We start from the raw sequence: 24333 nt of genomic DNA on the forward strand, positions 1-24333 counted from the left end.
GGAGTGGGGGGGGGGGTGCTGCAGTATCTCTGAGATCTCCTAAGGGGACTGTCTCCTCCCAGTTCTTCCAAGGAACAGGCTAATGGAAGGGAGTCCAGTTGGGTGTGGTGGGGGAGGGCTAGGTCCTGGTCCTGACTTGTCGTGTGGCCCTGGTTAGTTTAGTTTTGTTTGTTTGTTTGTTTTGTTTTGTTTTAGTTTTTTGGACCTCTTTGGGGTTCACTTTCATCTTCTGGAAGAGGGGAGGGTTGGCTAAGGTGGTTCCTAAATGCCTAAGGAGCAGGTGGGGGCAGGTGGAGAGCTGGGGGAAGGCAGGCCTGGGGTGCAACAGGCAGGAGACTAGAGCTGTAACTGGAAGTAGAGGAATGGGAGGTGTCTGATATAGGAGGCCCGAGGCCGGGCTCTAGCCACACTCCAGCCACTGGTTGCAGCATGACCTTGGGTGAGTCATCACTTGCCTGGGTATAAAATTGGGAGACATTCATGCAGTCAACAGATATTTACTATCTGCCAACCTCAGGCTCGATGCATGGGAATCAGACCCTGGTCCTGCTTTCAAGGAGCACCCAGCCATATCTATGGTGAGAGAGTCACAGAGAGTGACTTCCCAGTGTGATCAGGGCTGTGGCCATGGGACTTAGAGGCTGCTTCCTGGAGTGGATGAACTTGAAAAGCAAGGTAGGGAATGACGTTCCAGGCAGAGGGAATGGTATAAGCAAAGATCTGGAGGTAAGGTGGCAGGCAGTGGGAGTGGAGGGAATGAGATGGAAGAGGAGTACGTGGCAGGAGCAATAGAGGCAAGGCAATAGAGGGTCATGGAAGGGGTGGGCAGAGCAGAGGGATTGGGGCTAGTCTCAGAGACTCCTGGAAGTCTAAGAAGGTTCGGAGCTACTCTGGGGAGTGGCTGACGGGTGGGCAGCACGAGGGGGTCTGAGAGTCAGCACTTAAGGCTCCCTGAGCAGTGTTTACCAGGCCAGCGCAGCAGGAAGTGGCTGGGACAGCCTCTGGTAAGAGAAGGGGCAAGCCCAACTGCAGAGGGGACCGAGGAACCTCAGAGTTGAATCCTTGACTCCTAGATCTCTGGTCTGAACCTTGACAGCACATCATCCAACCATCCGTCTCCCTCCCCATGTCACAGGCCCCTGTCCCAAGCTCCTGACTGGGGTAAGCCAGGCCTTTGTGGTTGTCCATTCATCCATTCCTCCAGGGCCCAGACACTTCTAGCCACTGGCGATAGAGCTGTTAATGAGACAGTGCTCCTGTCCTCCGGTTGAGGAGACTGACGGTGAGCAAATAAATATGCAATACAGTGAGAAGTGGCATCCGAGGATGGAACCCAGCAGTGATAAGCTGAAAAATGACAGGGTCAGGAACTCATGGGGGCACATTTTTAGGTAGCGTGTGTAAGGAAGGAAGGCCTTGCATTTGAGAAAGTGCTGGAAAAAAAAAACAGGGGGGTGAGTCATCAGATATCTGGAAGAGCACCCCAGGCAGAGGAGCTCCAGTGCCCAGCTCTGAGGGTAAAGCGCACAGAGTGGGTTGGAATAACAGCAAGGAGACAGAGGCAGTGGGGACAGGCCACGTAACCTGGTAGGCCATGTGCTGGTTTTGGCTTTATTCTGAGGGAGGTGGGAAGGCACTGAGGAATGAGCACTGGTCAGATTTGGGCTGTTTCGAAGGCATGCATTTATTCCTTGCAAGCCTGCATGGTGGAGCTGTTGTAATCTCCATCTTAGAGATGGCGAAACGGAGACTCAGAAATTTCGTGAATTCCCCAGTCTCCCAGCAGCTGGCACCCCTGTGCCCCTGCATTCCTGCCTGCCTGCCTCCCGTGATCCATCCCGGAAGCACCTTGCTGCCTGTCGTGGCTTCCTGCTGTCCAGACACAAGGGCAAATGTCTTCACGTTGTCTACCCAGGCCCTTCTCGGGCTGTACTCATGTCCCTTCTCTCTTGCCCACCTGACCCTCTGTGTCCTCACTGCTCTCTGCCTGTCTCTGCGCTGTCCCCTCTGAGGAGATGTTGTAGAAAGAGGGGCCTGGGCAGCCCTCGGGTCCGATGCTGGCTCCTGTGTTAGTTTAGGCAGGTTACTTAACCTTTCTGAGGCTTAGTTACTTTCTCATCTGTAAAGTGGGCTAAAACCACTTTCTTTCTAGACTGTCATGAGGATGATATAAAACAGTCCACACACTGTGTTTAGCACAGTGCCTGGTAGATGGTAAGCATTCTGTAATCATGACCTTTTGTTGTTTTAGGCAAGTTTGGCCGGGTCAGATAAGAGGGTTAGAATGTTCTCTGTGAGCTGGAGAGGAGAGGCTGAGTCAGGGAGTCTTCCTCTCTTTTGTCTGACTTTAGAGGGGGGAGGCTGAGATCACACATATCCGTGACCAGAGCCTGTGTGGCTGGTACCCGGTCTCTCTCTCCTTTCCAGCCCCTGCCGGCCAGTCTGGTCACCTCTACCCAATCAACACAGGCAGCTTCCCCTTTCAGGTGCTAGCAGCGAGGGATCTGCTTATTCTCTGGCTTCGTCCCAGGGACCACCCACGGAGAAGGCAGTTTCGGGTCCCTGTTCTTTGGGCTCCTAATTCTCCCGTGCGGGGGAGCCCACCAAGGCTCTCCTCCTGGGTGGGTAAGCACAACAGCTTCTAGGGTGGTTCTGAGAGGAGTCAAGCAGCTTTCTGTCCCCATCCCGGGCCAGGGCCAGGGCCAGGACCAGCCCTCAGCCCCTCTGAGGGTCCCGGCATGTGACTCTGGTTCTGTCCACTTCTGCTACCTGGGAGCCTTATTGTCAGCCCTGTGTACTCCCACCTGCCATGTGGTCAGCCCTGTTTCTGCCTCATTGATAGTGTTAGGAGCCCTCTGTCCCCACCACCCCTGCCATGGAGCGGTGGACCCAGAGGAGGATCTTCCTGGTGTCACGCTGTCGCACCTCTGGCCTTGCTTTGCCTGAGAAGCCCCCAGCTCAGTAGGGGACTGTGTCTGTGCCTGAGAACCAGACCAGAGCCCCATGTGCTCCTGCTGGGGCTGCCCAGGTCTCCTCAGATGCTGCGCCTCAACGGTGAAAGGCTGGGGCACAGGGAAGGTCGGTATGGGTCAGGGTTAGGGTTAGGTGAGGCGCTCTCCCTTGGGGACAGTTACAGGGTGGGCTGAGGGGTATGCTGGCTGAAGGGAGGGAAGCAGGAGGAGGGCCTAGAGATCCAGGCCTGCCAGGGAGGCCTGGGGTGGAGAGCGGGGATGGAGAGGGAGTTGGTGTCAGAACAAAGTAATGAGGAGGCATAGGGGAAATGGGAGGGCCCAGAGTGATCCTGAGTGATTCTTTCAGAGGTGAGAGTATGTGGTAGGTCAGGGGGGATTCGTATGTCACAGACTTTGACAAGGCCTAAACCCCGAATCATTTAACTTTCAGTTTCGTTAATTTGCAAGTGAGATACTCTGCAGATATTTACGCTTCATTCCATATCTTCCTCTATATTTGACCCTCTCCAGGATGGGGCTTGGGCATGAGAGGGACCTCAGATGAGGTTTGGGGGAAGGTGGGTGATGGTCAGGGCTAGAGTAGGGTCAGATTCTGTTTAGATGACGAACCACAGGGATCCTGGAGTCTCATGTTTACTAATGGTCCTCAGTCATTTCCCATTTGAAAGTCCCTGGGCTGTGCTCTGTTGCTGGCCTCTGCGTGGGGGGCACCTTACTTGCTGCGCTGTGTCCTTGACCTTTGGGAGGATAAGACCATGGTGAGGGGGAGTGGGCTTTGGGTCTCAGTTTCTTATTCTCTAGTGCACATGACCCAGGAAATCCGTTTTGTTTATGACTGTTCTTTCTCTTAGTGGTCTGCTCATGTTACACTTAAAATCATAAAGCCTCTTTTTCTTAAAAAAAGATTTTATTTATTTATTCATGAGAGACACAGAGAGACAAACAGAGACAGACGCAGAGGGAGAAGCAGGCTCCTTGCAGGGAGCCCGATATGGGACTGCATCCTGGAACCTTGGGACCACAACCTGAGCCAAAGGCAGACTCTCAACCTCTGAGCGCTGAGCCACCCAGGCATCCTATAAAGCTACTTTTTAATAGTAGTTTTGAGGAACAAACTGGGACTTAATTGTCATAGACCTAAGATACTTTCATCATTTTGTCATCTAATTATAAAAGTGAGGTACAACTATAGAAACTTTCAACAGCAGGGATCCCTGGGTGGCTCAGCGGTTTAAGCACCTGCCTTTGGCCCAGGGCGAGATCCTGGAGACCCCGGATCGAGTCCCATATCAGGCTCCCAGCATGGAGCCTGCTTCTCCTTCTGCCTGTGTCTCTGCCTCTCTCTGTGTGTGTCTTTTATGAATGAATAAATAAAATCTTAAAAACAAACAAACAAACAAAAAAAAAACTTTCAACAGCATAGACATGAAGGTTGTAGAAAATGATAATCGTTTAAGATTAGGGTGGGAGTTAGGGCTAGTCCTGAAATGAAGTCAGGATGTCTCCTGTCCCCTAGTCTTTAATGCATCATGGTCATGAATAAAACTGGTTTTATTTTATTCTTTTATTGTAATGCTGAACCGGTGGCCCCAAGAAGGCTGTTAAAATGTTCTATGTCTCCCCAGGCCCACTGTGTGAGAGTGTGCATGTTGTGCTCTGTCCAAGAGTACCTGGTTGTGGGGGACAGCGTGAAGTGAGAGCTGGGAGAGGGGATACTGAAACCTAGCCTGTCCTTCTTGCTGAGCTGCGTGTCCTGCTGTGGGGCTCCTGAAGGAAGAGGCATTTTTTTCTAATTGGCTTAGAAGCCGCACCTGGGTTGGAGGTAGCATTACTTTCCTGGGAGAGCACATGGTGGGGTGGGGAATGTGCAGTGCCTGGGGCACCCAGAAAGAGGGCTGGGGGGCAGTGGGGTATCCAGTCTGGAGCCCTGCAGGGGGATGTGGCCGGAGGCAGGGTGTGCTAGTCCTTGGTATCTCGGGGAACAGAGAGCTCCAGGATGCGGAGCAATCCAGACAGGAGCCTGGATACAAGGCCAGTGCCAAGGTCCCCTCTGGTCAGGACCGCCCAAGGCCTCAGGCTAAGGAACAGGAAGTGTCTGTCTTAGCAACAGGAGTGAGCAGATGACGAGTGAGTGTGGCCTCTAGTACATACATGGTGACGTGTCGTAGTTATCTGGGTGACAGCTCTGCTTTATGGAGGGGGAAACTGAGTCTCAAAATGTCACATGACTTCAGGCAAGGAGTGATGAAGCCAGGACTGGAACCCAGCCTTGCCATGCATCCTGGGGGAAAAGGGCTCTGATGTAGACTCACCAGTGGCCCCCAGCTCCCCACCAGGTGGCTGAGGCAGCTCTTTATGCACCCAGGCGCTGGGGCCCTGACTCAATCCTCACCATGCTGAGGGCTGCTCCTCATCTGCCTCCGCCATTCCTGGGACCCCAGAGATGAGTCACACCACGGATGGGATGGGGCAGGAATCTGGTGCCAGGGCAAATGCCAGGGCAGAGATTCGGAGCTGCGGCAAAGCAGGAGACTCCAGTATAATTCTTTGGGTCTGGTATGCAGTGGCCACCGATCCCTGAGAGAAAGAAGGTAGGCTTCTTGGCCCAACGATCAGTCAGCTGCCTGCCTGAGGGCTGCACCTGATGCCTTGCCCAGCTGGGCTGGAGGGAGCTAGCTTCTGCAGCGGGGCGGGGGCGCTTCTGCACTCCTCGAGCCAGGAACCCAGCCCCCACCTAGTTCCTCATATGGGAGGGAAGTGTCTCCAAGGCCTCTTGCCTGGTTAGCGGAGTCCTGAGAACACCCAGGAGGGCAGTGGATCAAATGTGGTCCTGCCCACAGGTATCACCTGGTGATTGGGTTGGGGTTGGTGGTGGGGGGTCCTGGGCATCGTTGGGCTCTGGGGCAGTTGTACATAGTCAGGCTGTTGGGAGTGTGGGACCGAAGGGTGTGTGTGTGTGGTGGAGGGGCAGATCTGCCCTGTGGCTGCCGGGTGGGGTGAGAGGTGTGTGTCCCTGGAGGCTGTGAGAGGTATGAGTTTGTGGTATGGGCAGGCTGTGGTTTGTAGAACTGGCCTGGCCAGAGCTAGATGTGTGCTGTTCTTGGTTCCTGTGTGGGACACTCTGAGGGGTTTCCTGAGGTTTGGATGCTGGAGTCTATGCTGAGTCGCCTGGAGTAGTGGGGGTTGTGGGAGTGGGAGGAGATGGCGTGCAGGGGAGGAGGGGGTGAGTGGAGGAGTAGCTCAGGCCCGGGTGTGGACCCCGCCTCCCTCTCACTCCATCCCCCCATCACTGGGCCTTCCCTTGGACCCAGAGTGCAGCTCTGTGCAGAGGGGGCCTGAAGTACTCCTGGGGGCGTGGGGTGTGCGGCGGGGGAGGGCAGGGTCTTGGCTGAGGGGGCTTCAGAGCTGAATGTGGAAGGAGTTAGGACCTTTAGGGCCACTCTGACTCAGGCCTAAATCACTCATGCAAATCAGAATGCAAAGGAGGCTCACACCCTCGTGGGAGTCCCCAGACCTGTCTGGGTGTCACTACTGTCCTCTTACATCCCCATCCCTGCCCCACTGAAATCACCCCATCTCTGGACCTGCCAGGTCCTTTCCTACCCCTGAGCCTTGCCCGCTCAGTTTCCTTTGGCTGGAAGCGCAACCTCCTACTCCTTCCAAGCCCAGCTCTGGAGTGCCCTCGGGAAGCCTTTCCAGCTCTACCAAAGAGAGGCAGTCACATCTTCTGAAGGCCCCTGTGGCTCCAGCAAGTGACCTGGGCAAATTTCCACTTCCCACAGCTTCCTTGAAATGGGGCAAGAGTCTCAGGCCTTGAGATTGTTATGAGGACAAGTGAGATAAAGCTGACAATCTGGCAAGGGCCAGGCATGCAGTAGGCACTTAGGAAAAACGGAGGAAGTGGGAGGGTGCCTGCCCTTGGCTAAGGCTCTGGGCTGCCCTGCTGCTGGACTGGCGGGAATGGCGGGACTGAGATGCCAGGCTGGGCCAGGAGGGCAGTGAGGTTTAAACTGTGGTGAGGGTTGAGTGGTAGTCAGAGGACAGAAGGTGAGAGCTTCGCCTCCGGCAAGCAGACCTAGGGAAGGACTGGCTGCCAAGGATTAGTGATTCTGGATGACCCTTACCTCTGGACTGAGTGCCCTTGGGTCAGCCAGGCCCTGGACTCCACTGTGGAGGGAGGGGTGGATAAAAAGAGGTGCAGGCTCTCAGAGTACCCCAGGCCAGATGGGGGTTAGGCACAGACGGAGCCCCATGAATGGACCAACTAGAGATAGATGGGGAGTAGCGCTCTGCTACATGGCTTGGCTTCCACGGTTTAGGAGCCCAAGCCCAGTGGTTAGGGAGCACTTGCTGGAGAAGGCAACAGGAATCAGTACCTGAAGGTGGGATGTGGCTCATTTGCTCACTGTCAGCAGACATTTTCGGGGGTCCCATATGCTAAGCTGGTGCCTGGTGCAAAAAGCAACATGAAGGGCATCCTAGGCCAGCCCAGCCCAGCTGGGGCTTCTTTTAGGGCTTCGTTTACATCGAGTCACTTCCTCTCTGTGGGTGTTGTTTCTTCATTTGTAAATGTCACTGCTGGAGCAGGTTGAATGACAGGGGCCGGCCTTGCGGCTTAGAGCTGGGGTGGGATCTTAGTTGGCAGAGCAGAGGGGAGCTGGAGGGGGACAGGAGAAGCAGGGGCAGGTGGGATGGTGGGGTGTTGAAGTTTGAGCTGGGCCCTTGAGGTAGGGGAGGAGGGGAACCCCACAGCTTGTGGCCATGCTGTCACAACAGGATGACACTCCCCTCCGCTGGTCCCTGCTTCCCTGGGGGTGGAGACTCAGTAATGTGTCATAGCAGCCAGAGGGCTTAAAGCTCCAAACCAGAGCCAGGATTAGAGTACAGTGAGTGTGGCACTTGGCTTGGGCACGAAGTGTAAAGGGAGGAGGGTGGGCAAAAAGCTCAGTAATCAAGATAATATTTTTAAGCCGTATTTTAAAAAAAAAACAAATCAAAATTGGTGAGAAAAATCCAAGATAAAATACCAAAATTTTAAATAAAGAGTATCGCCAATTCCTTCTTTGCCTCAGCCTCCCGTATGGCTCAGCAGGGCGCTGCTCCAAACTTCTTTTTTCTTTCTTTAAAGATTTTATTTATTTATCCACGAGAGACACACAGGGAGACAGGCAGAGACACAGGCAGAGGGAGAAGCAGGCTCCATGCAGGGAGCCCAATGTGGGACTCGATCCTCGGTCACCAGGATCAGGCCCTGGGCCAAAGGCGGTGCTAAACCGCTGAGCCACCTGGGCTGCCCATCAAACTTTTTTCAAGGAGCTGCCTCCTCTAGGAAGCCTTCCCTGACCCTCTGCCCTGAGAGGGCACTGTGGGCTGTTTTCACTGGCTGGATGGTGACTGACCCCCTCTAGCCTGAGCTTCCTGGAGAGCCAGGCCAGGTCTGAGGTCGGGCTTACATTTCCAGAGCCTTGAATGAGGCTGCCCCAGAGGGGTCAGTGTCGATCTCTGACTCTGCCCTTGGTCTAAAGTCTTTAGTGCAGGAATAGGAACTTAAGGGAGGCTGGGGGGTGGGGTGGGGCTGACTACTTCTGAGGGATGGAAGTGGTTTCCTGTTTCCCAGCCCTGGTCATTCCAGTGCAGTGTTGGGGCCATCACCAGTTGGTGCTGAGCCTTTAAAAGGGTGCCCAAGCTGTAGCTCGTGCTTGCTTAACATTCATTATCACTTTTGAGTGGCAAGAAGCAGAGTGGTTAAGAATCCAGAGTTAGGGGGCTCCTGGGTGACACAGTCAGTTGAGGGTCCTATTCTTAGTTTTGGCTCAGGTCATGATCTCATGGTTATGAGATTGGGCCTGTGTTGGGCTCTGTGGTCAGCGCAGAGTCTGCTTGAGATCCTCTCTCCCTCTCCCTCTGCCCCTCCTGCTCCTGTGCTTTCTCTCTCTCTCTCTTCTCTAATATAAATAAATAAATAAATAAATAAATAAATAAATAAATAAATAAATAAATAAATAAATCTTAAAAAAAAAAAGAATCTCCAGACTTAGACTATCCAGGAGAAATGAAATGTGAGCCACAAGTACAATTTAAACAAATTTTAAGTTGTTTTAATGTATTATATTTAAGTATCCAAAATATTATACTTTTGTCAGATAATAAATAGAAACAATAGAGATATTTTATCTTCTTGGGTTTTTTTTTTTTTTTGTACTAAATCTTCAAAATCCAGTGTGTACTTTATACAGCACACTTCCATTATGTGGCCACATGTTCAGTGCTTCATGGCCATATGTGGCTACTACTGGCTACTATATTAGTCAAAGATCTAAACTATATTTAAGCTGCCCATTCCTAGTTGTGCGACTTTGGGCAAATTACTTCTCTATGCCTCAGTTTCTTCATCTTGAACTGTGAGATATGTACCTCATAGGGTTGCTGTGAGGATTCACTAAGTTAATAAAAAGTGCTTATGTACCTATATAGTAAGGACTATTTAGGTTGTCTCTTATTTTTTAAAAAATTGTCATTTGAGTAGCACTGCCATTTTTTGCCAGTTCTTTCTGAAGTACTAATTACCTAAAATTTATTTATTCTTATTTTTATTTTTAAAAAAATTTTATTTACTTATTTGAGAGAGTGAGCAAGAGAGTGCATAGAGGGGGAGGGAGAAGCAGACTCCCCACTGAGCAGGGAGTCCTATGCGAGGTTCCATCCCAGGACCCTGAGATCATGACCTGAGCCAAAAGCAGATGCTTAACCAACTGAGCCACCCAGGCGCCCCTACCTATAATTTATTTTTGAAATACTTTTAAGGGCATCTATTCATGTCTCTCATGAATAAATAAAATCTTTAAAAAATACATAAAATACTTTAAAAACATATACCTTTTTAAGCCCCATCCTAAGAAGTGGTTATAGAGTCTACTTAAGACAAATATCTAACTGGCAAATTAAAATGTTCACAGGTGCCCCCTAAAGCCATCATGCAGAGCCTAGCAGTCTTCAGTTGACCCTGCCCTGGTGGCTGGAGACATACTGTGGCCCAGAGGTGCCCATCTCCCCCCAATCCCCCTACAGAACCCAGGCCATCCAGGCTTGCTAGTAGCTCGCCCTCAGGGACAGCCAGTTCTTTCTCCTCCTGCCTGGAAACACCCTCATTTGGCTTCCACACATATTTAGGAGCAGGGCCTCTGGCATCTGAGACCTCTGCCTCAGTTGCCCCCCACTCCCTTCACCCCATCCCATGGCTTCCAGCCTTAATGGAGAGTGTCCTGTTTCCCTGTGTGTCCCCAGCATCCCCCACCTCTCATTGACAGGCTCTGCAGTGTAGTGGGAGCTGCGTCTGCTCCTCTTCCGAGTCCTCTCTGGGGGCAGGTCCCAGCACAGCCCATGCCTATGCATCCCAGCCCCTGTCCTGGGGAGGACCAGAGAGTGGGAGTCCTGACTCCTCTTTGCAATCTGTGGGGCCACCACCTCTGGGCAGGCATGTCTGCCTCTTCACTCCTGCGGGAAGGCCTTCCTCTGGTCTAACCTCCATTGCTTCACCTGGACTCCATTAGGTTCCCTGAACCCTACCTCTTCCCCTACCATCTTGCCCATGTCTGGCTTCCTTCTCTTTCTTCCCCCTCCTCCTCCCCTTTCTTCCTTCTTCTCTCTTCCTTCCTCCTCCTTTCCCTCCTCCCGGCATCCAGCTGTTCAGAATGGCTCATGGACTTTCTCCTCCACTCCTGTCCTTGCAGGTTCCACCTTGGACCAAGATGAGGAGCAATTCAGAGTAGCTGCTGCCTCTGGAAGGATCCTTAGCGTCCTGGGCAGCCCAGCAGGTGAGTCAAGAGTTGGGAAGCAGGGAGCTGGGTTAGGTGTGGTGGGCTCAGCCCCAGCTTTGAAGTAGGGGAGGCTTCGTAGAGGCTTCCTGGAGGTCAGACAGGAGGTCCCAGTTTTCATTTTGAAAATAGGCAGAGAGGCAGGGAAAGGATGAGACTAATGAGCTTCCCAGGAGGGCTTTGAAGGGGTGGGATAGGGCAGGGACCAATGGGTGGGGTGGGGAATATGAATCACATTCTTATTTATTTATTTTAATTTTTTTTTAAGATATTATTTATTCATTGGGTGGCAGGGAGGCAGAAGGCAGAGGGAGAGGCAGGCTTCCAGTGGAGCAGGGACTGATGCAGGACTCGATCCTAGGACCCTGGGATCACGACCTGAGCTGAAGGCAGACGCTCAACCACTGAGCCATCCAGGAACCCCTATTTTAAGATTTTTGTTTATTTATTTATTTGACAAGGAAAGAGAGAACGCATGCACATGTGTGCACACAAGCAGGGAGAGTAGCAGGCAGAGGGAGAGGGAGAAGCAGCCTCACTCTGAGCAGGGAGCCTACTGCAGGGCTCCATCCCAGCACCCTGGGATCATGGCTTGAACCAAAGGTAGATGATTAACTGACTGAGCCACCCAGGTGCCGCCACATTCTTTTTTAAATTGTGTTCATTTTTTGGAAATGATGGAAAAGTTTAAGACATAGAAAGGTATAGTGACAGGTAACCCTCCCTCCTTGTTCTCACAGCTACCAGGTCTTCTCCCCCAAGCCAGGCAGTTTCTTGTGTACCCCATCTGGAGGTATTATGTGCATGTCTATGCATGTATGTATATGACTATATATGTGTACATATATGTGCATTTTTAATTTAGCCTAGATGTTTACATAAGAAAACACTGCTCTGCAAATTATTTTTCCACCTAACATCAAATCCTTAATATCATTTTATATGAACTTTAGAATCTGCCTATTGGTAATTTTGGGGGGATTGTGCTTTGTACTTGTTATAGCTTAACCCAGGAAGAACTGATGTCTTCATAATGTTGAGAGCTGGTTTATCCAAGAACATCCACTATATTTCGTTTGTGTCTTCCTTTGGGCCCCTCAACAGCCTTTTTTTTTTTTTTTTTTAAGATTTTATTTATTTATTCATTAGAGACACACAGAGAGAGAGGCAGAGACACAGGCAAAGGGAGAAGCAGGCTCCATGCAGGGAGCCCGATGTGGGGCTTGTTCCTGGGACTCCAGAATCATGCCCTGGGCTGAAGGCAGGTGCTAAACCGCTGAGCCACCCTGGGATCCCCCTCAGCAGCCTTTTTAAAGAACTCACGTATTTCAAAATGTAGGTTATAGATGAAGATGTAGAGTGAAAATCTCCCTCCCACCAGAGGTGGGTTTCCAGGGAAGCTGAGCTTCAGGCTCCTTCCAAGGCCCTGAGAGGAACCCTGGCACTGTATGCATGTGGTCATGTGGTTTTGGAAATTTTTACAGAAGTAAGATATTTTTGTTTTTCCAATAAAGTTTTTAAATTTTTAAAAAAAGACTGTATTTGTTTATTTGGCAGAGAGAGAGAGAGAGAGAGAGAGTGCATACATGGGGAGCAGCAGAGAGAGAGGGACAAGCAGGCTCCCCAGTGAGCAGGGAGCCTGATGCGGGGCTCGATCCCAAGACCCGGGGACCATGACGTGAGCTGTAGGCAGATGCTTAACTGACTGAGCCACACAGGCGCCCTTATAATTCTTTTTAAACTGAGATATGATTGACATATGATATTGTATTAGTTTTCAGGTATACAACATAATGATTTGATATTTGTGTATATTGTAAAATGATAAGACATTATAATACCTTTTTTTAAGAGAGGGAGGTGGGAGAGGGACAGAGGGAGAGCGAGAGAAAGAATCTCAAGCAGGCCCCACGCCCAGCACAAAGCCTGTCATGGGGCCCCATCTCATGACCCTGAGATCATGACCTGAGCCGAAATTAAGAGTCAGACACTTAACAGACTGACCACCCAGGCACCACTCTGATATCTTTTTCTTAAAGAGGGAATCGAACATGTGTCAGCATCAGAACTCTTGAAGTCTGGCTGTAGGTCTGCCCCCTTCTGTCCCCTCAGCCCTCAATTCTCCTTAGAGGCAAGGTCACCTTGTCTCTGATGTATCTTTTCAGAGAAATTTTATGTATTTACCATCACTGTGAACTGATCTATCCTCTCTGGTTTGTTTTTTCCTACATCAAAGGCAGAATGTTCTATATACTGCTCTACACCTTTCTTTAGCCATTAACAATGCATCTGGGAGGTCATCCCATATCAATATGTAATGATAATGTTTCCTCATTTTTTTTTTTTAAGTAGGCTCCACACCCAGCATAGAGCCCACCTTAAGGCTTGAACTCACAAGCCTGAGATCAAGACCTGAGCTGAGACCAAGAGTCAGATGCTTAACCTACTGAGCCACCCAGGTGTCCTGAGCTTCCTCATTTTTTTAAGGCTGCTCAGTATTCTACTACATGACTACACTATAATGTAGTTATCCATTCCCTGTTTGATTGGTATTTGGGTTATTTCCAGTGTTTTAGTATTATACACATCGCTGTTACCAGTCACTTTGGAAGACTGCAGGGCAGGTATTGTCTACAGGTGGCTGGATCAAAGAGTAAAAAGCCTTGGGGTTTTCATACCTATTGTGGTTTAATTGCCCTTCCCAGAGGCACACCCATCAGCTGGGCAGGGGAATGCCTCACCCCGTCACCACTTAGTGTGAGGAGGTTAAGTTCCTTTTCGTATTCTTAAGAACCATTTATATTTTCCTTTCTGTATTTTGTATTTTTTGCCCCCCTTTTTTTTCCTGTTAGGTCATTAACCTGTTTATTTCTAGGTGCTTTTCAGTTTTCAGGAAAATCTTTTACAGCTTAACATAGTAACTTAAGGGATCCCTGGGTGGCGCAGTGGTTTAGTGCCTGCCTTTGGCCCAGGGCGCGATCCTGGAGACCCGGGATCGAATCCCACGTCAGGCTCCCCACGTCAGGCTCCCGGTGCATGGAGCCTGCTTCTCCCTCTGCCTGTGTCTCTGCCTCTCTCTCTCTCTCTCTGTGACTATCATAAATAAATAAAAATTAAAAAAAAATTAAAAAAAAAAGAACCATTTATATTTTCCTTTCTGTATTTTGTATTTTTTGCCCCCTTTTTTTTTCCTGTTAGGTCATTAACCTGTTTATTTCTAGGTGCTTTTCAGTTTTCAGGAAAATCAATCCTGTGTCTGGGATATGAGAGGCATATGTCCTCTGACTTGTTGGTTATCTCTTGGCTTTGTTTCTAGTGCATTTTTATCATGCAGGAATGTTTGATTTTTTTTTTTAAAGGTCTTATGTATTTATTTAAGAGAGAGAGACACACACCATGAGCTGGGGGAGAGGCAGAGGCAGAAGGAGAAGCAGACTCCCTGCTGAGCAGGGAGCCCAGTGGGGGGCTGGGGGGCTGGATCCCAGGACTCTGGGATCATGACCTGAGCCACCCAGGCACCCCTGCTTTTTATAGAGTTGAATATTTTACTCATTACATTCCTAGGTTTGTATCATTTCTAAAAGGCTTTTGCGGGCAGCCCCGTTGGCGCAGCGGTTTATCGCCACCTGCAGCCCAGGGTGTGATCCTGGAGACCCGGGATAGAGTCCCACGTCAGGCTCCCTGCATGGTGCCTGCTTCTCCCTCTGCCTGTGTCTCTGCCTCTCTCTCTCTCTAGCTGTGTCTCTATGAATAAATAAATAAATAAAATTTAAAAAAATAAATAAATAAAAGGCTTTTGCCTCTCTCAGATGATATTTTAAATCCTTTCATGATCTTATTTTTTAAAATGAAATCTTTGTAATTTATCCTGTTGTAAAGTGTGAAGTAGGGGGTCTGATTTTGTTTCTAGATTGTTCCACAGCTGTCCTAAAAATTTAATAATCCATCTTTTTTCACTAGTTTGAGATGTTACTTTTATTGGACATTAAATTCTTATATGTGTTTAGATCTATTTTTGATCTATTTGTTTTGTTTGATTCATCTGCTCAGGTGCTGGTAACATTTACTATCTTAATTACTGGCTGATTCTCACTCTTTACCTTTCTTTTCCCCCCACCTCCTGCTTGAGAATTTTCCTGGCTCTTCCTGCTTGTTTACTTTTCCACATGAATTTTTTTTAAGGATTTTATTTATTTATTCATGAGAGACACAGAGCGGGGGCGGGCAGAGACAGGCAGAGGGAGATGCAGGCTTCATGTGGGGAGCCTGATGCGGGACTCAGTCCCGGGTCTCCAGGATCATACCCTCAGCTGAAGGCAGATGCTCAACCACTGAGCCACCCAGGCGTCTCTCCACATGAATTTTCAAATCTGCTTGTCTAGCTCTTCTTCCCTACCCCTCAAAACTGTGTGGTATTTAATAGGATTCTGCATATTTATAGATTAGCTTAGAAATAATATCTTCATGGTGCCTTCTACATGGGAACATACTGTGTCTTTCATTTTTCCAGGTTTCTTCTTTCTGTCTCTTCCTATAGATCTTACACAGTTCTTACTGTTTCTTTTTGGTGTTTTTGGTTTTGTAATGCTATGGTAAATGAGGCTCTTCATCCAGGTTTCTACCTGGTTATTGCCTATAAATATTGATTTTGTTATATTAGTTTTGAATCCAGCTCACTTGTAAATTCTTTAACTTTTAATCCTATGATTAATAATAATCACTGTCATGAAATGGATATCCTTGATTCCTGACCTTAATGGAGATTTTTCCATTGTTTTCCCATTAAGTAAGGTGCCAATTTTTAGTTTAAGGAAGTATCAATCCATTTCTATGTTAGTGAAATTTTTGTTAAGTACACTGGATATTGTGTTTTATCATTTGCTTCTTTGGTATCTGTGGAGATGATCTGGTGACTTTTCTCTTTTGATTTGTTAATCACCTTCTCCTTGTATCATCTGTCTCTTGACTCTGCCAGGCCAGGAGCTCTGGAGTGCAGAGATGCGACCTGAGTCCCTACCACCCAGTGTGAGGCTCTGTCCAATGAACAAATGAGTGGATGGCCTTTTCTATGCATTAACCACCTTGGTGGTGGGAGGGGTGCCTTATTCACAGGGCCAGGACCCCAGAGGCTGTGTGATGTTGGCTTCACTTAACTCCTGGAACATTCTGCTTCCTCCGGGGGCATGGAGGTGGGGTGAAGCTCAACCCCTAGACGGGCTTGCACGGGGACCAGCAGGGGTATCCCTCAACCCAACCCATACTCACTAAGCCCCTGGGCTTGGCCATGAGCTGGGAACTGGTGCCTCAGAAGGAACTGGGCCCTTGCCTGGATCTTGCAGAGGGAAGTAGACGGCATGTGTGCCAGACACAGCCATTGGCCAGCCTTGCAGCAGTGGCCCAGGTTGTGGATGGGTCTTAGGAGTGATATCAAGTCTGGAGGTACTGGAGGGTGTGCCAAAAGAGATGTGAGCTGGATGCTAGGAAGCCACAGAGGTGGAGGTGGTGGGTTTCAGGCAGAGAGAAAAGCCTGTGTGTTCAGGGATCTAGCAGTATCTGCCTTGCCTGGCACATGGGGCTCAGAGGAGAAAGCTCAAGGACAGAGCTTTGGCATGGGAGAGCCGCAGAGGGTTGCTAATCGGGGCACTATGGCCAGGCAGCCTTGCCTCTCACGTGTGTCCATCTGTCTATTCCAGGTCTGGACAGGCCCCTGCTGGCTGGCCTCTGCTAGCAGGAACCATGGCAGAGGCTGGGGATGCAGCACTGTCTGTGGCTGAGTGGCTGCGGGCACTGCACCTGGAGCAGTACACTGGGCTCTTCGAGCAGCATGGGCTGGTGTGGGCCACAGAGTGCCAAGGCCTCAGTGATGCCCGCCTGGTAGACATGGGCATGCTACTCCCTGGTCACCGCCGCCGCATCCTGGCTGGCCTGCTCCGTGCCCACACGCCCCCGACCCCTGCACCCCGCCCCACCCTACGACCTGTGCCCATGAAGCGTCATGTCTTCCGCACTCCACCTGTGCCTGCCACCCCACCAGAGCCACTGCCTGCAGCTGGAGAGGACGAGGGGCTGCCCGCTGCCCCACCCATCCCACCCCGGAGGAGCTGCCTCCCGCCTGCCTGCTTCTCTGCCCCATCCGCAGCAGCCCCAGACCCCGTGCTGCCCCCGCTGCCTGCCAAGCGGCATTTGGCAGAATTAAGTGTTCCTCCTGTGCCCCCCCGCACTGGGACGCCACGCCTGCTGGTGAGGTGAGTGCACGCCATCCGTGGTGGGAGGAATAGGGGTGGAAGATCCTAGAAAGTGGAGAGGGAGTTTGTGGCCTTTGGCATTGGGGGTAAGAAAGGCACCTTAGTGGAGGGAACAGCATGTGTAAAGCTCAGAGGTGAGAAGCACCGTCCGGGGCCACTCTGAGCAGATTGGAGCTAAACTAGGGGGTGAGTGTGGGGGTGGCTTGCGGATGGCATGGTGGGACATTCTGGGAATGCCCAGTGGGAAGCCAAGAAGGTTTTAAGCAGAACAATTGGGTAAAAGCTGAATACTAAAAAGATGACTCTGGGGGCTGGTGAGGTTGGTGGAGAAGGAAGAGGCTAGGCGACTAGCGACAGGGCCTAGGCTCCCAGGAGAGGCAGAGAGAATGGATAGGACTTGGGGATGGCCTGGGTATAAGCAGAGAGGGCACAGGGAGCCACATGGCATCCATGTTTCCATCTTGGGTGGATAATGATGCTGTTCTTGATCTGGGAGTTCAAGGACAGAAGCATACCCAGGGAGCAAGTCTGGAGTTCAGTTTGGGGCCTGGTGAGTATGAGACGCTGGGAGATGGGAGTACATTCTGAGTCAGTAGGTAGCATGTGGAGGTAACAGTCTAGAATGATGAACTTGCCGTGGGAGGAGCAGGAACTTCCCAGGGCCTGCTGCTTGTGTCCCGTCTTCCCCCTGTACTGCTCCTGCCACACGTCCCCAAATCCTGGGGATACTTCTCAGGCCACAGCCTACTCACCCTCCCTCTTCCTCAGAATTATTTTCCCTGCTCCTGGCTCTTGGTACTCCTGTTTCCTTGAGTTTCCACCTACTTCTGTCCGTTTTAACCTCTTTCATATATACCCTCTGTTCTTGCCATGTGCTGGGGTGCCCAGCTGGGAGGGAGCATCCCCAGTTAGTACTGGATATGTGTTCGGGGGTGTATTGGAGATTATTGCAGTACTTGGACCAAGTCAGTCCAGTCTGGGAAGGCTTCTCGGAGGAGGAAAAGATGTATAGAGAGAGGTCTCCTGGTCCCTATTGTTGGGCACTGTGCTGGGTGCTTCACTTACACAATCTTGTTTGGTCCCAGCTCAAGCCTTCTGGGGATTTGTGTTCTGTTTTCAAGCAGAGAAACTGAGTCTCAGAAAAGGGAGAGGAGCCCTGGCTGGATCCATGCCAAGTGCATGCTCAGGGAGCCCCTGTGGGGAGGGCCTGGGAAGCTTTCCCCACCCAGAGAGGGGCGTTAAGTAAGGAGGCCTTGCCGGCTAAGCCAGGGCTGTGCTGTTTTGAAGTTTGATTGGTGGAAGCACAAAAGGGGTTTTTGCCTTTCCTGGGCTCACACTGTGCAAGATGGTGCTAGGGTCCCCTAGGAGCCTGGCTCACGTTTGGATTGGAGTTTCCTGGAGCCCTTCTGCCCTCTAGTGGCCATTCTCATACATGCATGAGACTTTTTTTTTTTTTTAAGATTTTATTTATTTGAGAGACAGCACCTGCTTGACAGAGCATGGAGGGAGGGCGGAGCAGAGGGGCAAGGGGCAGAGGGGGAGGGAGAAGCTGCTCCAGCTGAGCAGGGAGCCTGACCCGGGATCATGACCTGAGCCGAAGACAGATGCTTAAAACGACTAAGCCATCAGGCCTCCTAGCCATTTCTGTTTCTTTTCATTCCATCATTATAGAGGGGGCTGAGGGAGAGAGAGAGCATATGTGTGTCTGTCCATCTGTATCTAGGGCTGGGAGTAGGTGAACAAGGACAGGAGGCAGGGCCCTGTCCGTTAGAAGCTCACAAAGGCTAAGGGAGGCAAACCTCTCACTAAGAGAGTGGAGGCCTGGATTCCTGTCTCGGAGCCAGAATACCTGGGGCAGGCCCAGCTAGCTGTGTGAGTGATGAGCAATTGCCCCTCTGGGCCTGTTTCTATTGGGTGCCCTCCTGGAACTAACATCTGTGTTCAGGGGAGTTGTTGGGTAGAGTAAGGGTCCCATCAATGCCCCGGAGTACCAGCCCCAACCCTCAGAGCCTCAGTGTGAACTTAGTCATTTAGTTAGCCTGTGGGGGAGGCCAGGCTTCCATGCTCAGGAGTCTGGGCCCTTTAGCTAAAGGACCCCAAATTTATTCCATGCTGAGAGAACTTGGAGACAGTTATTCTTTGCAATCTGGGGCTATTTCTTAAGGCAGATTGTGATGGGAGGTGAGCTGCCAAGCCTGGCTTCCTTGTCCTGGGGTCTTTGACATTTGGAACTTTGGATATCTGTAGGTACTAGCACCCTGACTTGCAAGATGTACAAAATCTTTAAAGCCCAGGACAGAAAAACTCACTGAGGGTGGAGCTTCATGTGTAGGTAACAGGTGAAGGCTGGACAGGGAGGAGACGGGGATAGAGCCTGACTGGCTCTCCCTCCTGGCCCCTTCTTCTGGACTCCAGGCTCCATGGTGCCCAGCAGAAGGCTATTCAACATGACCTGCTCCTGTCCCCTTTGTAGAAGTCCCTTCTTCCTGATACGGCCTTTGGGTCCTTGCTTGCACCCTTTAGTGATAGAGGTCTCACTTTCTCTGTCTCAGGACCTCTTAAACCAGTTCATGTGGTGTCCAAGTGAGCACATCTGCCTGGCTCCCCATCACCAGCCTCCCAGCAGAATTTGGGATTATCTGCTGTGTGTGCATGTGTATACTCTGGAGATAGTGACTCCATGTGAGGGCATGCCTAGCCAGTTTGTATTTGTGCACCCGCAGGGGTGCATGTTTGCACAAGCCATCAAGGAAGTAGTGTGTCTGTGTATTTACGTTTCTGCATGGGTTTTAAGGGAGGCCCTATGTGATCCTAATATGTATATATGAGTGGGGGTTTATTCAGTGTCAGTGATTACTTGCTGGTGGTGGTATGTGTGTGTGAGGTCATCAGGGCCTTTGTGCACACATGCATGTGTGTCTACTGGCCTGTGTCTACTGGCCTGGTGGAAACTCCAACAGTGTGAGTCCATTTGTGAATGCATGTGCTGTGGGTGGTGAATTGGTATGTGTGTTATTTGTGTACTGCCAGGTGTGAGCCACTGTGCTGCCAAGCCCACTAGTGTCAGCTCCACTAAGACCAAGATTGTTGTTGATTTTGTTTACTGCTGAATCCCCCATACCTGGAACAATGCCAGCTGCCTAATAGGCACTCTGAAAGTATTTGTTGTGTGCAGGAATAGATGAAGACTGCATGAATTTCTGTACTGCCCAGTGCTGAGCACGTGTGCCACCCACACAGACTTGGCACCCACAGAGTGCCTTCAGCACACACTGCACGTTAGACAGTAGGGTTAAGGGGCCCCAAGCTCACCATCCCAAATCCCTTCCCACTATACAACTTGGGTCACCCCAGACGTCTTAGAAAGGCAGAGGCCTTCATGGAGGCAGGCAGAAAATGAGCAGGGATGGGGTTGCCACCTCCTTGCCCTAACTGGGTCAGGACTCTCAGAACCAGGCTTACCATCCTGCCTGGCGTGAAACAACCCTACTTCACTCCTCAGAGGGTCTACACCCCCCACCATTATTTAAGCTTATGATAGGGAACTTGTTGATGAGTCCAGAAATGCTGAGAAACTTTCCCAGAGTTGCACAGCCCAGCAGAGTGGAAGCCATTGTTCAGACTGCCTCCTGGCCTGGGGCCCCATCTACTTAGCCCCAGGTATCATAGATGTGAACCCTCTGAGCCTGCTTCCCTAAGTGGCAGAGGGGTCTTTTCTGATCCAGGGTTCCAGGGTCACTCCACAGAGCCCCTCTCAGATGACTCTGGACCTCAGTGTCCCCCTCTGATACCTGCTAGATGCCTAAAGATACATCTAAAGAGGAGTATTTGCCCAGAGAGGGCAGCTGCCAGCTGGAATCCTACTGCAAGGCCTCCCACCTGTGCCCTCGACTGCCCTGCAGCTCAGCCAATCCCTCGTCTTCCTGAAGGCTGATCACTTGTTGCTGGGGCAGAACTTGCTCCCTTCAAAGAGCCTCTTTCTCAGCCTCTCTGGACCTCCTTTTTGGGGGTGGGGAGGAGACAGCCAAGGCCAAGGTTTCCTGAGGGTCTACTCTGTAAGGCCCTGCTAGACGGCCCTGGGGTGGCTTGTCCCATTCCAACTTGGGGTTGGTGGGGGGGCAGCCTGGGGGCGGGGAGGAAGTGTCTGCCCCAAGGGATTCTGGGTGACTTTTCTCTTTCTCAGTGTTTTCAGGAAGTGTGTGTATTGGCCAGGGCGGCAGGGGGTGGGGGAGGAGGAGAGCAGGAAGCCAAGGGAGACCAAAACTGGATACACACACACACACACACACACACACACACACACACACTCCTGGACAGATTCAGTCTTACACAGAAACACGTACTCAGACAAGTGATCACGGCCCCTGAAAGCCGTACCTGAACCCAGACACCGCCTCAGACACACCCAGGGAGCAGGGGCCTGGCTGTCTGCCAGAGCAGCCCTGGTCGGACGAGCCGCCTGCTTGGGCGCACAGCGCTGTGGAGCGGGAGCCGTGGGAGTCCTCCGGGCCCGGACCTGTGGGCATCTGAGGGTGAGCGAAGGGCAGCTTTGGGCCGGGCTGTCAGTGGCGGCCGGAGAGGGAGGCTCCTTCCGAGGGTCTGTCTGTCACCGCTGGGCAGGGTTTTCTGTGGTCCTCCCTCCACCCCTCCTGGTTTTTCTCTCAGATTTTCTCTTCTTTCACTTTCTCCACATCTTCTGTTGCCCTTTCCTTTTCTCCCCTTCTCTTCTTCCCTCTGCCCTGGGCTTTTTGGGCCTCCATCTTCCCATTAGCCTGTCTCTTGGGCCCACTGGGAGCCCACAGTGCCTCGGTGGGTGTCTGCCTGTCGGGGACCTGGTGCTGATCTCAGTCTGGCTTCTCTCAGAGTCCAGTTCAAGGGTGTTGTGGCCGTGGGCAGCCTCCACCTCCCTTTGCCCTCCCACTGAGTCCAGGGTAATAGGGAGACCTGAGGAGGGCTGGTACTTGGTTGGTGTGGTTCCTATTACACTTCCCTAGAGCCAGTAAAGTGGTGGGTACCTATGATGCTGGCGGGCTGGGTTGGCCTTCCCTCCCCCCAATTGCTGTGAATCCCTAATGAACTCAACAACCCTGTGCTTGAGTCACTTGGGGACACAGAAATGCCTCTAACTGAGTCCTGTCTGCATCCAGCCCTGCCCTGTGCCCTTGGCTCATCTTTCCACAGGGCTCAGCATATACCCACCTGCACCTTCTCCTACCAGGACAACCTTGAGCTGGACCCTCAGGAGGTAGGGGATGGGGTCCATACAGTCTTGGACCCCCTCATGGGCCTTGCCCTGTAGCCCTCAAGAACCAGCACAGGCCCAGACCTGGGAAGCATGAAGAGCTGCGGTGGGAGAGCTGGGCCTCTGCCGCCTCCTGCCCACTACAGCACTGCTTGCCTGTGGGAAAGCTCAGTGTAGGCCCAGTGGCAGACATGCCACAAAGGGCCCAACTGGCTGTGTGAGCGTAGAGGAGGGAGCGGTTGAGTAGACTTTCCTGAAGGCATGTCATGAGCACATTGGAGCTAATGATCTAGATCATTGTGGGGATTAAATACAGAAGCCTCCCAGAAGAATGCTTAGCACCTAGTGGGTACTAAGTGGTAGCTGTCGTTCCAGGGACAAGTGCTAAGAGTGGAATGAAGCCTTTGCTGTGAGAGTGGATGCTGGGTTCATTGGGTTCTGCTCTGTGGAGGGATGAGGCACTGCTGTCTTTCTCTAGTGATCGGGATGAGAGTGGGGTGCTGGTCATTCATCAAACTTTTCGAAGCCCCCTCTGTTTTGGGTGATGGCATGGAGAGAGGCTGGCCCGAGGGGGCTCACAGTATGTGCAGAGGCCGGGGGGCATTCTGCTGCAGATGACATCTAAGCAACGGGAAACCCAGGAAGGGCTTTCCATGCTGTGAGCTGGGCAGAAGTAACAGAACAGAACCAGGGGAGTGCTGGAGGGGTTGACCTTTGGGTCTCATGATGGAGAAGGAAGGACAGGGATAGTCACGGAGGAAGCCAGAAGCACAGGACTGAGGCCTGAGCCCCCATATAGCCAGGGCACAAATGAGGAAGTGGGCAGATGGGAAGGTTTGCCTCCGTGGGAATGGGAGGTGGGGGGGGGAGACAGATATGGTCAGATCATTGGGCCTCATCCAGTGAGAGCCCCTCTTCTGCTCCTGAGAGCCTCAGGTTAAGATTGGGCTGGGTCCTTCCAAAGCCAGTGTGACACCTTAGGGGGAAGGTCCTGAAGCCAAGACAGGATGTAAGCCTGGGTTCTTGGTCCTCTGAGGTCAGTTCAGTGAAGCAAACATTGGTAGACACAACTATACTGAGTGATCAGAAGCATGGATGCTGGAGGAGCCCCAGGGAGGCCCCAGCCCAGCTGGCAACATGAGAGGAGGCACAAAGTGGTGAGGGAGGATGTACCATTTGGACAGAAAACGGTGTTCTAGGTAGAAGGACCAACATAATGCAAAGGCCTGGAAGTATGCATTTATGGAATACAGCTCAGAGAAGCATGGCTAGAAAGTGAGTAGGGGATGAGTTCAAGGCCAGCCTAATATTCAGACCGCCCCACTCTGTTGGCCCATCTGTCCTTATGGTAAAGCCTGATTCCTTTGGCCATATAGATTGATATAGACAGAAAGATCTGAAGGAATAGCCAGGGGCCGCCCTGGGGGAGGAGCCCATGAAGCAGATTCTTGGCCCATCCTGTGGGATCTGAGCCGCTCTCACTGAAGCCAGGATGAAAAATGCGCTGCTGACCTGCGGGAATGGCTTTTCTTACTGAATTGTCAGTAAGGCTGAAGACCAATCAGGGAAGAAACTGAGGCTCAGAGGTAAAGTGACCTGCTTTGCGAGGCCAAACACCGAAGGACAGTCAAGCTGGGATTTGAGTGGGTGGAGCAGGCTCTGCCTGGCTCTGAAGCTCCGTCTCTTAGCTAGACTGACCACACATTTCATTTTGCCCAGGACAGGCCCTGTTTATACCTCTTGCTTGGACATAGTTACTAATAGTTTTTCTTTAAACTGTCAGAAACTTTCTGGTTTACACAATTTTTAAAAATACGATCACCCTATGATATGATCATCCTATTCTTACCCATTCTGACTAGGGACCCTCACTTGTTCCCCCAACCCCCATGTTTAAGGTCAGGTATGTGTATTTGCCCAATTCAATAAAACAAACCTTCTCAGGCTGAGATGCCAGACTGGGGTGAATCAGCCTCAGCCCCTGTCCAGGAGTTGCCTGATCTTGCTTTGGGCATCGTGGGGAGAACAGATGTGTCCACATGTCACTTGGATAGAGGGGA

The 24333-nt window shown here is 51.3% G+C and overlaps 1 protein-coding gene across 5 annotated transcripts in view; it reads left to right on the forward strand.

Moving 5' to 3' along the window:
• Nucleotides 1-24333, forward strand: part of ARAP1 (ArfGAP with RhoGAP domain, ankyrin repeat and PH domain 1) — a 65293-nt gene that overhangs the window by 6730 nt on the left and 34230 nt on the right. For 2 of the 5 annotated variants that reach the window (XM_025459126.3, XM_025459128.3), the window contains exons 2-3: nt 10703-10786; nt 16480-17031. In XM_025459126.3, the coding sequence (XP_025314911.1) occupies nt 16523-17031 (509 nt within the window). In that variant the 5' untranslated portion in view covers nt 10703-10786; nt 16480-16522. Of the gene's footprint in view, nt 1-5742; nt 5813-10702; nt 10787-16479; nt 17032-21232; nt 21564-22212; nt 22277-24333 lie in introns of those variants that run through there. The other 3 variants (XM_025459127.3, XM_035703730.2, XM_049098916.1) reach the window with 3 other exon arrangements.

Source organism: Canis lupus, chromosome 21 (assembly GCF_003254725.2).
Source record: "Canis lupus dingo isolate Sandy chromosome 21, ASM325472v2, whole genome shotgun sequence".
NCBI classification, from domain to species: Eukaryota; Metazoa; Chordata; class Mammalia; order Carnivora; family Canidae; genus Canis; species Canis lupus.